Consider the following 13,555-nt stretch of genomic DNA (forward strand, 5'->3'; position numbering starts at 1 on the left):
TTGTCAATTTGTCAATGTTTCTCCCCCTTTTTGGAATAATCAAAAAGAATAATATTGAATGCTCCCCCTGAAATGATGCATGGTAGAAACTAAGATGTTTGAGTTAAACCTAGTTCATGTCTTAAGAATTTAAATCTCTCAGAATTCAAGGGTTTTGTAAAAATGTCAGCAAGTTGGTGAGTAGTGTCAATGTATTCTATGCTAACATTACCCTTTATGACATGGTCCCTGATAAAATGGTGCCTAACATCTATGTGTTTGGCTTTGGAATGATGCACAGGGTTGTTTGATAGATTGATTGAACTTGTGTTATCACACATAATTGGGATTTTTGAATATGTGAGTCCAAAATCACTTAGTTGTTGTCTTATCCATAATAGTTGACTACAACAGCCCGCTAAAGCTACATATTCTGCCTCTGTGGTTGATAGAGCCACACTGTATTGCTTTTTAGAATACCAGGAAACGAACATTCTTCCTAGAAATTGACATGTGCCAGAGGTACTTTTCCTATCAATTATGCTGCCTGCATAATCAGCATCAGAGAAACCAAACAAATCAAGGTTTGATTCTCTAGAATACCATAATCCTAAAGTAGGGGTACCATTTAAGTATCTAAAAATTCTTTTGACAGCTTTTAGATGTGATTCCTTAGGATTTGATTGAAATCTAGCACACAAACATACACTAAACATGATATCTGGTCTACTGGCAGTTAAATATAGCAAAGATCCAATCATGGATCTATAGAGTTTTGAATTTACCTCATTGCCTTCTGAGTCTATGTCAAGTTTAGTTGTAGTAGCCATAGGAGTTGGAGAAGGTTTAGCTTTGTCCATTCCAAATTTGATCTGAAGATCCTTTATGTATTTGGTTTGATTGATGTGTGTTCCCTTAGGCGTTTGTTTCACTTGTAAGCCAAGAAAATAGGTAAGTTCACCCATCATGCTCATCTCAAACTCCCCCTGCATTCTTGCAGCAAATTCCTTGCACATACACTCATTAGTAGCTCCAAAAATCACATCATCAACATATATTTGTACTAGTAGTATATCTTGATCTTTAATCTTAATAAACAAAGTATTATCAATTTTCCCACGGCTAAAACCACATTGAATTAAGAAGCTGGACAACTTCTCATACCAGGCTCTAGGAGCTTGTTTTAATCCATAAAGAGCTTTATTTAATTTGAAAACATAATCTGGATGTTTCAAGTCTTCAAACCCTGGTGGTTGTTTAACATACACTTCTTCATTAATTTTTCCATTCAAGAAAGCACTTTTAACATCCATTTGAAATAATTTTATTCCTTTGTAACATGCAAATGCAATTAATAGTCTTATGGCTTCCATTCTAGCTACGGGTGCATAAGTTTCACCAAAATCAATGCCTTCTTGTTGATTATAACCTTGTGCAACTAACCTGGCTTTATTCCTTGTAACTACACCACTTTCATCCATTTTATTTCTATAAATCCATCTAGTACCTATGATTGATTTATTTTCTGGTTTTGGAACTAGTTCCCATACATTACATTTTTGAAATTGATCTAATTCTTCCTGCATGGCAATAACCCAATCATTGTCATCTATAGCTTCACTTATATTCCTAGGTTCAATCTTAGAAATGAGTGCAACAAAATTGAAAACATTAAGAGATGATAACCTGGAATTTCTGGTCTGAATTCCTTCATGTACATCACCAATTATTTCTTTTGGTGAATGATATGTTGTGTACCTTGGTTTCTTTGGATCCACTACTATGGTTGGTATTGAAGTTGTGCTTTCATGAGTTTCATACTCATTTTTCTCTTCTTGTTTCTTTGTTCCAAAAATGTCAATTTCCTCTTCAGAGTCATCTTCCTTCTCTGGAGAAATTGTACCAGCTTTTTCCTTGTTTGTTAATTCTGCAATTTCTGTTACTATATCCACATTTTTCTCACAAGAAGGTGTTAGAGTAGATAATTCATCAAATTTAACATGTATTGCTTCTTCAACACATTTAGTTCTTTTATTAAACACCCTATAGGCTTTACTAACCAATGAGTAGCCTAAAAAGATACCTAAATCAGATTTGGAATCAAATTTGTCTAGATTATCCTTGGTATTTAGAATAAAACATTTACATCCAAAAACTTTAAAATAGTCAACTCTAGGAGGTCTTCCATTCCACAACTCATAAGGGGTTTTCTTAAGAATAGGTCTTATTGTTAACCTATTTGAGACATAACAAGCTGTATTTATTGCTTCAGCCCAAAAATACTTAGGTGAATTGTTTTCAAGCATCATAGTTCTTCCAATTTCTTGTAAAGTTCTATTTTTCCTTTCCACCACACCATTTTGCTGTGGTGTTCTAGAAACTGAAAAATTATGTGAAATACCTTGTTCATCACAATATTTTACAAATTCATTGTTCTCAAACTCACCTCCATGGTCACTTCTTATTCTAGATATGCAACAACTCTTTTCATTTTGCAATTTCTTTACTAGTTTTGAAAATTCAGTTAAGGCCTCATTTTTATGTGCTAAAAATAGAACCCATGTAAATCTTGTATAGTCATCAACTAGAACAAAAGCATAAGATTTTCCACCAAGACTTTTTACTCTACTAGGACCAAAAAGGTCCAAATGCAATAGTTGTAATGGCCTTGAAGTAGAAACTACATCTTTAGGTTTAAAAGAGCTTTTCACTTGCTTGCCTCTTGTGCAAGTATCACAGACACCATTATTGACAAAATTCAGATTTGGAACTCCTTTAACTAGCCCTCTTTTAGTCAATTTAGCTAAGGTGCTCATACCTATATGTCCAAGTCTTCTATGCCAATTTTCAATTACTAATTCAGATGCAACTAAGCATTTTACAGAACTTGCATGTAACATTTCCAAGTCAATTTTATAAACGTTACCTTTTCTGAAACCAGTTAAAGCTGTGACATTTTCAGCACTTGTTATAAGACATTTTTTCTTAGAAAAACACACATTAAGATCTCTATCTGTTAATTGACTAATACTTAATAGATTGTAAGATAAACCATCTACCAAGAGCACATTTTCAATGCAAAAAGAAGAGAGATTACCTATAGACCCTATACCTAGGATCTTACCCTTTGCATTGTCTCCAAAAGTTACATATCCTCCATCTTCTTTCTTTGTGAAGGACGAAAACAATTTTGGATTTCCAGTCATATGTCTAGAACACCCGCTGTCCAGAAACCATTCACAAGCTTTAAGGCTTGATTTTAGACAAACCTGCAGAAAATTTGTGTTTATTTAGGTACCCACACTTTGTGGGGTCCTTGGTGGTTAGTATCAACAACATATGTTCCTTTAGGAACCCAAATTTGGACAATTTTTTTATTTATAGTTCTTGACCTGAATCTGGAATTTTTAATTACTGAGCTGGTAGAGGCATTAAAATCAAATTTGCTTCTTTCTAATAATGTTTCCTTCAATTTAGTGGGATTGTATCCTATCCCTGTTTTATCTAGATATGGTTTTTGCATAGATAGGATGTTATCAAGCTTGTCTGAACTAGCATAAAATTTTTTAAAAGACTCTTCTAAGCATTTGTTCTTTTCTTTTAGACATCTAAGTTCTTCTAGCAAATCTGAATTATCAGGCATAGTAACGTCCTTAAAATTTTTCAGCTCCTCTAGTTCTATGTTTAAGTTGTTAAGCTTGCTTTGTAATTTACTTATTTCTTCTAGACATGCTTTCTCTTTATCTTTCAAGCTAGTATTTTCCTTTTTCAAGTTCTTGTTTACAAAGATAAGTTTTTCATTTTGATTGCACATTTCCTGGAAAGATTTAAATAATTCATCAATAGAAATATCATCATAATCAGAGTCCAAATCAGATTCACTAACCTCTGCAGAAGAATGAGCTTCTTCCTTAGCAACTAGGCAAAAGTTTGCCCTGATATCTTCATTATCAGATTGGTCCGACTCTGAAGAATCTAGATCCCAAGTAGATTTAAGTGCTTTCTTATCTTCTTTCTTCTTATCTATGTAGTGTGCTTTTTTCCTCCTTGGACATTCATTTTTAACATGTCCTGCTTTGCCACAATTAAAGCAAACAACTTCATCAATTGTTTTACCTTTTTCATTTCTTTTGCTTCTGTTAGGAAACTTCTTCCTGTACTTCATAAATTTTTTGAAATTTTTAACCAGCAAAGCTGTATCAGCATCACTATCATCTTCACTATCTTCATGGGAACTATGTACAGCAAGTGCAGTAGTTCTTTTCTTGCTGTCCTCTTCTTCCTCTACTTCTCTATCCTTCAATTTTAGCTCATGAGTCATTAGGGAACCAATGAGTTCCTCAAGAGGTAATGTCTTCAAGTTCTTTGATTCTTGAATTGCTGTCACCTTGGCATCCCACTTTTTAGGTAGAGATCTTAGGATCTTTTGAACTTGATCTGCATCTGAAAACACTTTACCAAGAGCAGTTAAATCATTTACTAAACCAGTAAGCCTTCCATACATATCAGATATTGACTCATGAGGTTCCATTTTGAACAACTCATACTTATGAACAAGAATATTTATTTTAGAGTCCTTAACTTGACTTGTCCCTTCATGCTTAACTTCTAATTTCTTCCATATATCTCTAGCTGTTACACATGTAGAAATATGATTATATTCTTGTCTACTTAGTCCACAGTGTAATATGTTTTTAGCTTTTGCATTATAGGACACTAACTTCTTGTCATTTTCACTCCATTCACTTCTAGGTTTATCAATCTCTGATTCTTCTTCACCTTTCTTGATCTGTTTTGTTGGTTTATATGGTCCATTTGCTACAATTTCCCATAACTCAATGTCATTTGATTGTAGAAAAATCTCCATTCTATTTTTCCAAAAAGCATAGTCTTTTCCTTTAAAGAATGGTGGTTTATTAATTGACATTCCAAACTCTTCAGCCATCTAATTCTCTAGAATGTTAGTTCTTATGAGAATTTAAAACCTTCCTCTGATACCAATTGAAAGAATCTAGGTAACACAAGAGGGGGGGTGAATTGTTTTACCCTTAAAAATATGTCAATTTTGAGTTTAAACCTACTGATTTCAGATTACTTTAAATCTTATAGAAACTTGATATTAGTGAATATAAGCTTGAGGTCTAGGTTAGTTCAAGTAGGAATCAAGTACTAGAACTAAATACAACAAGCACACACACAAATAAACAAGTAAAGAGTAGGGTAAGAGAGTGCAAACAGATTTATAGTGGTTCGGCTACGTATAGTCCTACATCCACTCCTCAAGGCTCCTCCTTGAGAGTTTGAATCCACTATGATTTGCTTGTTGAAGAGCCAAGCCTCTCTCTTTACACCAGCTGTTGTTTAAAGTGCCAACTTCACTTTACAATGGCTGTTTTGGCTTACCAAGTGCCAGCCTCACTTTCTTGTGATTTTGTAAGCTAACCACCAGCACTTAGACTCTTAATTGTGTGTACAAAGTGACTCTATAATGATCAAGGAGTGTACAATGAAGCTCGAGTATTTTCTGAGTAAGAATGAAGGCTTGAATGCTTGTAAAACTCTCAGAGAATTGGAATCAAGTTCTGTATCTTTCTATGAAGTATGTATAAGCATTTATATGCACTAGAATTCCTAAATATGTCCGTTGCATTGAGCTATACCTTTTTGACCTTTAAAGCTTTGTGATATGAAAGATTTCAGCTCCCATTTATTTCTTTTGCAGCTGTCTTTTACTTCTTGTCTTCTCCATTTATTTCTTCTTATCTCTTCAATAATTCAAACAACTTATGTCATCTCTTTTATTTCTTTTACAGCCACATTTGACTTCTTATCTCTTTCACCTACTTCATTGCTTTTCTTTTCAACAATTGCAGCCATCTTTAACTTTTTGCAGTAACTTGAACATGTGATGTTTGTAGGTGCTAGGAAAGTCTTCATAATTTAATTTTCAGCATGCTTTGCTAGCTGTCATTTCAAATCAGCTGCTAATCTTTATTTTCTGCACTCATTCATTGAATTTCAGCAAGCTTTGACTTTATAGGATGACAACTTGTGATATGCTAACTTGTCTAAGAGTAGCAAAGGCCAAAACAACAAGACAATTCATAGTGAAATCTGGAACCTGAAACTTAGTGACTTGTAAGCTTGATTAAAAGCTTCATGTCTTGATCTTTGTTAGCCTTGCAAATTAAAGCATTAAAGGATAGAAACAAGTTCAGAATATAATTAAGAATGCATGGCAAACATAGAACACATATTTTGATCAACATATAGAATGCACACTTCATCATCAAAACTCATATCATAACATGTGTAACAATGTATGTGTTCAATGATATGTTGGTGTGTGTCTATGTGTTTTATCTTGCAAAATACTATTGCATTACGTTTTTTCACATAAATTATGGTGCTGTGTTGGTTTCTTTTTAGTTTCCGGCTTTAATGGGGAAAGTTGTAATCTCCATTTTAAAGGTCATTACATTGTAGGGGAAATAATTTTTTGTGAAGGTTCTGCGAGTCAAATGTCAGTTTAATATGCTTCCCTTAACTTTGGCCTACTGATGTGCTTTCACTGGTCTCTGGTTTTGTTTGGTTCTTAGGGCATTATTGCTTTTGCAGGATTATTTCATGTTGGATAATATTATAGTGGGTGTTGTCAACTTTTTTTTTTTGCCCCCCGCTTTCTTGTTTCCTCTTCCTATTGTTTTGACTCAATAGAATTGTTGAATAACATTTTGATTGGGTTTTCAGTTTTTCGAGCTTCAAGGTAATGTGGTGATATTGTATTTTTTTTCCATTATTTTTTTACTTGTCAACCGTCTGCAGCATACAGAATTTTTGTTTTTAGTTGACATAGTGCTGGAATTTGATTTTCTCAGTGGCCTTGGTTGTGGTAATTAGTTGTGCTCTCTGTAGACTGTTAGCGTTCTATAAGCCTTGATGATTTAGTTCTATGCAAAGCGTCCATTGTACTTGATTCATGATTTCCATTGAATCTGGGTTTATACTTTATAGTGAATCGTTTTCATTAGTTTGATGGAAATCCCTGTTCTTTAATAGTAAGAGGTTACTTCAACAAAGTGTTTGCAGAAGAAATAACAAACAAGCATAGCCTGAAATTTGATTGAGTAGCTGAAGAAATACTAGCCCCCAACATCAGAGTGTATTTTTTTTTTCCATGCTTTGAAGCTTGGTCTCTTTGTTTTTGTTCTCATTTATATTGTTTCTATCTATTTTGGATATAGTTTTAAGTGAACTGTTTGGTAATTCTGTGATCGATGATTATACCACTTTTACTAGCCTTCCCAATTTAGTTTGATTTCAGAAAGATTTTGATGGTACTGTGGATCCTAATTTATTTGTTGTTTCTTTCTAATCAGCTTGACTTCCAATGTTAATGTTTGCTTTGAGAGGAGTTGGAAGGGGTAGACAGACTGGTATTCTGCAAGTCCTTGCAAGAGGATTTCCTCTATTTGGTTGTACCGACCAGAATATGCAGTAGTTAATCGAAAGTAGGCAGTGAAAGCTTTAAACAGTTGGGAGGTTGGTACTTGGTACTGTAAGAAAATCAGAAATCAGATGCTATTTAATAGCAAGACCAGTATCATACAGTTGGGAGGTTGATAGTGTAAGTAAATCAGCATCGGAAGCGTTACGTATCCTTAATAAATTTAATCATAATTTGTCGTAACATGTAATTAGTCAATGTAATAACAAAATTCAATGTAATTAGATAACATAACAAAAGTCAATGTAATTAGATAATGTAATAACAAAATTTAATGTAATTAGATAACATCATATTGTTATGGCCAGTCATAAAAGAAATTGTTAGGGACATAGAGAGTTTCCGAATTAGAATTCGATGCTATTTAATAGCAACATCAATATTTCGATGCTATTTAATAACACCACCAGTATCGTACTGTTAGGAGGTTGATAATGAAAGAAAATCAGAACTTGAGGCTATTTAATAGCAAGACTAGTATTATTAAGTTACGATTTTCACCTCCGATATAAGTCTAAATTCGAATTGTAATACCTCACACACATAAGTTTTCAACCTTAATAGCAACACCAGTATTAATGCACGATCATAATAGTGTCACTCCCAATGAGAACTGAATTAAGGTTATTTGGAGTCCATACGATTTGATCGAGAGATATTTATCATTAGACAAAATCACCTTAATATAATTTTTTGATTTGTTACATGATGCTTATCGTTAAGTACAAGGTTGGTGGGGGATAGGAACTAGTCGGTGGACAAACTTGGTAACCCAAATGAGAACTGGTCAGGACAACTTATTTGCTTTTTGGTGGGTGGGTGGGTGGGTGTGGGTGACCCACCCAAAACCAAAAGGTCCACATTATCTCCAGAAAAATTCAAATTACACTATAATGACATTAGGGATGTAAATGTAAAACAATACACGTGTAACACATTGATTGACTTTGACCTGGTCACTTAATCCGGCGGCAGAGAGTGATTCCATCACCAACAGGAAGCATGCAGATCTCAATCCTAGGGTCAGCAGCAAGTGCCTTGTTGAGTTCCAATACAAAGTCCCTGTAGTACCTGATGTACTTCCTTAAAGGCGCATCAGGAGGTGCCACCACAGATCCATTCCATAGGGTGTTGTCGTAGCCGATCAGACCCCCAACCTTCACGAGATTAATCAGCCTCTCGTGGTAGTTGATATAGTTGTCCTTATCAGCGTCCACAAATATGAAGTCAAAGGCCCCATGGTTCTTCTCCTGGAGTTCACCACAGTCAATTACTCCGCTTTAATATATTTCTTCTTTTTTTTTTTTGATTTTAATTTCAATAAATTAAAAGTAATCCCATTAAATATAAAAAAATTGTGAAATCTTACATCTTCAACCATCTGGTCAAGAACCGGGAGCGCAGGGCCTTCTCTGAAATCAATCTTGTGAGCAACACCAGCCTTTTCAATTATGGGTAGACCCAATTCATAATTCTCTCTGTTGATATCCATGGCAAGGATCTGCAACAAACAATTATAAAAAAAACAGTCAATTTTATCTGATTGACTCAATTAGTTTATTTGAATTCTGAAATGAAATTAATTTACCTTTCCATCATCAGGAAGAGCAAGAGCTGTGGCCAAGAGAGAGTAGCCTGTGTAGACACCAATCTCCATGGTGTTCTTGGCATTAATCAGCTTCAAAATCATGTTCAGGAATTGACCTTCATCTGCTGATGTAGTCATGATGTTCCTGTACATATATAATCATCAAAATCAAATCTTTAACCAATAAAACTAGAAAAAAAAAAAAGAACAAAAACAGAGAGAAGGAGAAGCAGAATCAGGGATTTGAATTCAGAAGAATCTACCATGGGTGTTTGGCAGTCAACTCTCTAAGCTCCTTCATGGATTCAGGCTCTCTTGGATACACACTGGTCTCCAGAATATACTATACACCAAGAATTAAAGATTGGTAAATCAAAACAGAACATTCTGCAAGATTGAGCTGTAAAACAGAGTATATGTATGTCTGTATATACATACCTGGTAGAGAGCATCGCTTTGCAGGAGACTCTTGTGACCGACCTCGAGATGCCTCCCGGCCTGAGATTGCTGTTGATCTCCGTCGCCTGCCATTGAAGAGGGAGTTTCTACTTTCTTTCTTTAACTATTTTTTCTGTGTTTGAGTTTGAAGTTTTGAGATTCAACCTGAGTTGGAATTTGGAAAGAAAGCGCCCTTATATATGGGAAACCAAAGAGTTGGGCCGGCTCGCCAACCCGGTTGGGGGTTGGTGAGTGAGGTCCTGGTTTAGGACCCATGGATCTGGTAAAGACTAGCTTTTGGTTGGGTTGGGCAAAATTTGATGGCGATCATTGACTCATTATAAGATTTATGACGTCATAATTGTGGGTTAATTTTTATTTTATGATTTTTAAATAATATATTTTTAATATGGAAGTTGAACAACATGGTGGGGGCCACTGGTGGGCATGAGGTTGGTGAAGGAAATTTGGGCACAAAGTCATAGAGGTGGTGGAGTTGGTGGTGGTGGCGACCTTTTGAAAGACAATAGCTTATTTTTTGTTTTGTTTTTTTTTTATAAATAGCAAAACTTCAATACATTTCTAGTAATTTAAACTAGGTTAGGCTAATGTTTGTTTGGAAGTAAAATGGAGTAGTTATAAGTCATCCCCATCAGAATAATTTCTTCCCAACCAACTCCCAATCAGTTTATTTTGTTTGATTAAACTACGAATGGTTCAAAACTTGGACATCTGATATGGATTTAAACTTGATGAAATGATAAGTTGGATCAAAGATAATGCATGGTGATAAGAATTTTTCTTCCCGTGAGAATCAAATTTAGGACCTTCGGGTCCATATGATTTGATCCCAAAAAAATTTATGTCACTAAGTTATCATCTAAATGAATAATGATTGTTAGTACATGCACGTTTATAAGTTTGTGATGTAGTAGGTGAGGTGACAAGTACAATGCCATGTAGTTTCCATTTGGAAATATGGCATATCTTTGTCAAAATGTGAACAAGTGGAGGACCAATTACCACCAACTTTTTAGACGTGATTGAATTGTTACAGATATGAACGAAGGTGGTGAATATCTCTCGGATCAAATCGTATAAATTTATAAGATTTTGAGTTTGATTTTGATGAGGACTCGAATACCCAATTCTAAATCCAACATCAAGTCACTATAATCTACACAAAGTACCTCGAATAAGAATAATAACTTCAAATAAGAATCGGGCAAAAACAATAATTAAGAACAGTGATTGAAAATTGATATATATTTGATTGAATAGAATTTGTACAAAGAAACCCTAATACAATCTCTATATCAAAACCTGTGGTCGAGTTTCTCACTGGTCCAAATAGTTAGAAGTAAAAGTACAATGAACCATCAAAATCTAAAGAAAACCCTGTGATAGGGTTCGAGTATAGCCCAAGAAAATCAAAACAGTAGCACCTTGAAATTCTGAATCAACAATGGGGTTCCCCTTGGCAACTGCGCCATTTCACAATTTATTTTCTGAATAAACCCTACAAGTCATGCTTTATTTATACTAACCTAAAAGCACTTGTAATGGTGTTATTTTGTCTGGGTCAACAAATATGTATAGGATTTTGTGTTTTGCTGATGTGGTTGTATTGAGTTTTGTGTTTTGCTGATGTGGCTATATTGGGAGATGTGTTTTATATTGAAAGATTGTATTTTTGTGTAGTTTTATTGGGGACAACATGGAGGGCATGAGAATTTGTTGGCCACCATGTTGGGTGGGAAGGAAAATGTATAGGAATTTGTGTTTTGTTGATGTGGTTATATTGGGAGATGTGTTTTGTTGATGTGGTTGTATTGAGAGACGTGTTTGTCTTGACTTTTTATGTAATAGAAGTGGGACCCAATATAAATTTTTGCTGGGCTAGCAAATTAATACTACTGAAGTTGCTCTAGAAATTGGCGGAGCAGGTCACGGACTTGCTCGTGTTTAGCTTACTTGGTCTTCTACCCTGTTACCACCTCAATGGTTGGGCCCACCTCTTGCTTCACATTTTTGAAAAACAAAAGCATTTCTGTGAAGTAAAAAGCAAGGAATAGCTTTGTGGATAGTGTTCATAATTCACAAAATACGAATATTATTTGTTTGATTATGAAATCTATTAAGCAATTTCAAAAGACTAGCATTTCGAACATTTCAAAAAAAAAAAATTCTTGATAAGTCACCAGTTTTTTTTTTTTTTTTGCTTATGAAAAAAGTCACTGTTTTTTTCGTAGTTGTTATTAGTGCGAGAAGAGACTTAATAGACCCGAAAATGATAAAAATCCTAACAGTTGTTATCCTAGTTATCTTAGCTCTTGGGTTAAAACGCACATAATACAAGTGAACTCGTAAGCTTCGTAACTGGGATACCTATCATCACTATATTAGACCCCAAGTTCAAACACATCAACAAATATTGTTCGCTTTAGGACACAAACTCGAATGGATTTGTTCTCATGGGCGTCTCCATAATACTTAGGTCCAGAAAATGAATATGAAATCTTGTGCATACAACTCAGTAGTTGGGATAACTAGAATACGAATTGCTGGAATTCCTATCATCACTATATTAGATCCCAAGCGCAAATACATCAACAAATATTATATCCTTTGGGCCACGAATCCGCACATATTTGTTCTCATGGGCCGTCTCCGTAGTATTTAAGCCCAAAAAATGCATTTGTTGCATGAGAGGCGTTTGAACCTTATTTATATGACACTCGGTTAGGTTATGCTAATTCGATATGAGATTGCAAGTCTTGACACTCTCATACATTTGTGAACTCGGTTACACGAGGCTCAACAAGTGGACACAGGTTGAGGTCATGTCAAAACGCATCCACGAGCATAAGAACTACAAAGACGACTCAATTGGAACAAAGCCTTGAAGAGCCAAATAGGACAATATATTTGTTCTGTGGGACTTGTGCAGCTGGGCCACTTTGATTCCCCAACATACACGTTTTTTGAGCCTAGGTACTACAAAGACGGCTTAAGAGAACAAATCCATGACCCAAAACGAACAATATTTGTTAATGTATTTAGGCTTGGATTTCTAACAAGACTCGAGCATAGTATTTTACCTAGATTCAAGTTACAAGACATAGGGTAGAATTAAGCCCAGAGCTCCTTGGTTCAAAACGTTACTCTCACCAAGTGTTGCTCTTTGTAGTTTAGCACAAAATGGCTAAGGAAACAATGAGAGGGTGCCCAACATGAACTTAATGTGCTTAGTTCCCTACATTTTCAATGCTAAGTCTTACATCTACTACCTACTTCAAACATCTTTCTTTCTATGACACCGCCATCAGAGCACCAACAAGGGAGTTGAGTAGGAAAAGGCTCATGAACTCTACCTTTCCCAACCCCCGCGAATATTCCTGCCAAGCATAGAGTATCGAGTGGTATCGCTAGATACTTAAATCGTCAATAGCCAAACCTCCGAGAGAATCTGAAAAATCTAAGGCTAGTGTGTCAGCTAGCACAAATGATTCTTCTCATGCATTTGTGTTCTGCACTTTCTTGAAAGAAAACAGTTGAACAAGCTCTGGAAATCACATTTGACATGTACTCTAAACATTCTACTTGGTAAAAGAACATCAAGTACAAAATACAAATGACAGAAATAGCTTCTTGCAGAGGAAAATGGGCTGACTGCAGTTAAAACTTCCTGAAATGCTTATTATATGGTCAATTCCCAAATCAATGCTACTACAAAATTAAAGCAAGCCATCACAACCTATGTGCTATTGCAGTATCAATTACTTTCCAAGAAAAACCACCAAAGAATTCAACGAACACTGAAGTAAAATTATAATACACCATGTGAGTAATTGAGAAATTAGGATGTTATAACTGCAAGTATTTCATTCTTGAAGGAAGTGATTTTACGTATGTTTCTTGCTGCTAAAAGAGAAAAAAAAGAAGAAGAAGTGATTTTACGTACGTTTCTTTCTGCTAAAAGAGAAAACCATTATTCACACGGATACATTATACTTCAAACAAAAAAGTTAAAAACTATACAT

At 34.9% G+C, this 13,555-nt stretch overlaps 1 protein-coding gene across 1 annotated transcript; it reads right to left on the minus strand.

The window, feature by feature from the left end:
- Positions 1 to 8,254: 8,254 nt before the first annotated feature.
- LOC120006306 (caffeoyl-CoA O-methyltransferase) lies at positions 8,255 to 9,685 on the minus strand. The gene is made up of 5 exons (XM_038856313.1): positions 9,513 to 9,685; positions 9,338 to 9,417; positions 9,075 to 9,219; positions 8,856 to 8,987; positions 8,255 to 8,736 (listed from the first exon to the last, which is right to left on the minus strand). The coding sequence occupies exons 1-5, from the start codon at positions 9,603 to 9,605 to the stop codon at positions 8,443 to 8,445; spliced, it is 744 nt and encodes a 247-aa protein (XP_038712241.1). The 5' UTR covers positions 9,606 to 9,685; the 3' UTR covers positions 8,255 to 8,442.
- Positions 9,686 to 13,555: the final 3,870 nt, after the last annotated feature.

Source organism: Tripterygium wilfordii, chromosome 2 (assembly GCF_013401445.1).
Source record: "Tripterygium wilfordii isolate XIE 37 chromosome 2, ASM1340144v1, whole genome shotgun sequence".
Taxonomy (NCBI): Eukaryota; Viridiplantae; Streptophyta; class Magnoliopsida; order Celastrales; family Celastraceae; genus Tripterygium; species Tripterygium wilfordii.